Consider the following 2,285-nt stretch of genomic DNA (forward strand, 5'->3'; position numbering starts at 1 on the left):
TCTAGTTCTGTTCTAGTTCTGTTCTAGTTCTGTTCTAGTTCTGTTCTAGTTCTGTTCTAGTTCTTTTCTAGTTCTGTTCTAGTTCTGTTCTAGTTCTGTTCTAGTTTTTTTTTTGTTCTGTTTTAGTTTTGTTCTATTTATGTTAAAATGCTGTTTAAGTTCTGTTATAGTTAATTTCAACTTTGTCATTTTCTAAAAACATCTTTTCGCTTATTACCCTTTTTATTGCTTAGAATTGTATCCTTTTAACTGATTTTATTTTGAAAAACCAACAGGCGTAAAATAATAACATAATCAAAACTAATAATTTTTTTCTTTATTATCTTTCAAGGTTGAGACCATAAAAAAAGGAAATAACAGCGGCAGCTAGAGGAGTAAATAAGTAAATATTTTTGATGCCAGAAAAATAAAACGACAGGCGTTGAAATAGGAAAAAAAGTTTAAAAAGAAAACTTAAAAAAGTGTATAAAATAAAAGTTTTGTGCATAAAGTTAAGGAAATTTACAAAATTAACTGAAAGTTTTGAAAAAATAGAGCTTAAAGAAACTACAGTTAAAAAGCTTAAAGTTGTCAAAGTTTGCAAATTCTTTAAGAAGAAAACAAGTATAAAAATTTTTCAGATTAACGACTGATATTTCGAAAAAAGTCTTATGAGAATATTTAAGTGAAATTTTGAAAAAAAACCCAAGAAATTCTACAAAAAAATAAAATCCTGTCGCCGTTGTTAATAATACAGCGACAAAGTGAATTTATTTCAGCATACCATGTCCTCGATATCGGCGCAAGGCGTGGTCGAACGTGCCTCCGCTGAACTTTCTAAGCGTATAAACGGCCTCGGCTTGCGTTCGAAACATCATCATGGCAATAGCAGTAACAGCAGCAGTGGTAGTGGCAACAACAGCAGCTCCAACAATAGCAATAATACATCGGGAGGTGGAGGAGGCGGTGGAGGCTCTTCCTCTAACTCTTCCAACAGTTCCAGCTCAACGAACTCAACGTCCTCGTCCGCTTCAACGTCGTCCTCGTCAACGGGTAAAACCTCGGTAATGGAGCGTGTAACGAATGCATTGTGCGGTGGCAATTCCTCCTCTAATAACTCAAACTCTAATTCCAATACGACAAATTCCAATCTATCGAACAGCAACAACAGTACAAACACAACAGCAGTTGGCAGCGCCGCCACTACACCCGACAAACCCTCTAGAGCAGGTACCTTAGGTAGCACACAAACCCTGGTCAGCAGTAACACTACAATACAGCAACAACAACAGCAACACACTACAGTTACCGTCTCTAGCTATCAAATGCTGCAGAAAAGTCAACAACACCAGCAGCAGCAACAGCATCAACAGTATTTAAGTTCTCAAATCGCTAACTCCACTCTGATCAACTCAAATCTAATGAACTCCTCCTCAGCCTCCCCACCAGCAGTACCAGGCATTCCAATGGGTGCTCCGCCCGCACCCTCGGTCACTTCAATTGCCAAGCAAATGAATATAACCATACCTGGCTCACCACAATTCACCACCATGGGCATGGCAGCAGCTCAAAAATCACAATCGGCCACACCTCTACAAATGCGCAAACAACTACCCAATCCTCATATGCATCATCCTTATGCAGGTGCTGGCTCTGCGGCCACTCAATTGGCCCAGGCTGTTACCCAGTCCTCACTGATCTTACCTAAACTACCGCCTCCCATTACCAGCATTGAAATACTCATGATGGATGATCGTTTCCTGAATAAATTCTTCCTATATTTCTCTTCTTATGAGCGCCGAGTATTGGCTCAAGTTTGTACAAAATGGCGAGATGTTTTATATCGCAGTCCACGTTATTGGTCAGGTTTGCTGCCGACACTACAGTGCCGGGAACTGAGACAAATGTCGGCCTCGGATCGAGTGAAATTGTTTAATACTCTTATCAGGCGGGGTTTTCATGCTTTGGCGTTGGTGGGCGCCAACGATGATGATGCTTATGATGTTGTGCATTCGTTTGCTTTGGCGTCGAAACATATACATTCGTTATCGCTGAGATGTTCATCGATATCAGATCGAGGTTTGGAGGCTTTGCTGGATCATTTACAGGTAAGTTTTTTCTTTTTAACATTATTATTTTTAAGATTAAAAGAGAAAGAAGTTTTATTGAAAATCAAAAATACAGATAAAATTTGAACTGAACTAGAACAGAAATAGAACAGAACTAGAACAGAACTAGAACAGAACTAGAACAGAACTAGAACAGAACTAGAAAAGAACTAGAACAGAACTAGAACAGAACTAGAA

At 38.8% G+C, this 2,285-nt stretch overlaps 1 protein-coding gene across 1 annotated transcript in view; it reads left to right on the forward strand.

Annotated features, from left to right (window-relative positions):
- The first annotated feature begins 383 nt into the window (after positions 1-383).
- Positions 384-2,285, forward strand: part of LOC111683623 — a 22,529-nt gene continuing 20,627 nt past the window's right edge. Inside the window, exon 1 of the mRNA XM_046951401.1 lies at positions 384-2,091. Within this exon, the coding sequence (XP_046807357.1) occupies positions 765-2,091 (1,327 nt within the window). The 5' untranslated portion in view covers positions 384-764. The remainder of the gene's footprint in view (positions 2,092-2,285) is intronic.

Source organism: Lucilia cuprina, chromosome 5 (genome assembly GCF_022045245.1).
Source record: "Lucilia cuprina isolate Lc7/37 chromosome 5, ASM2204524v1, whole genome shotgun sequence".
NCBI classification, from domain to species: domain Eukaryota; kingdom Metazoa; phylum Arthropoda; class Insecta; order Diptera; family Calliphoridae; genus Lucilia; species Lucilia cuprina.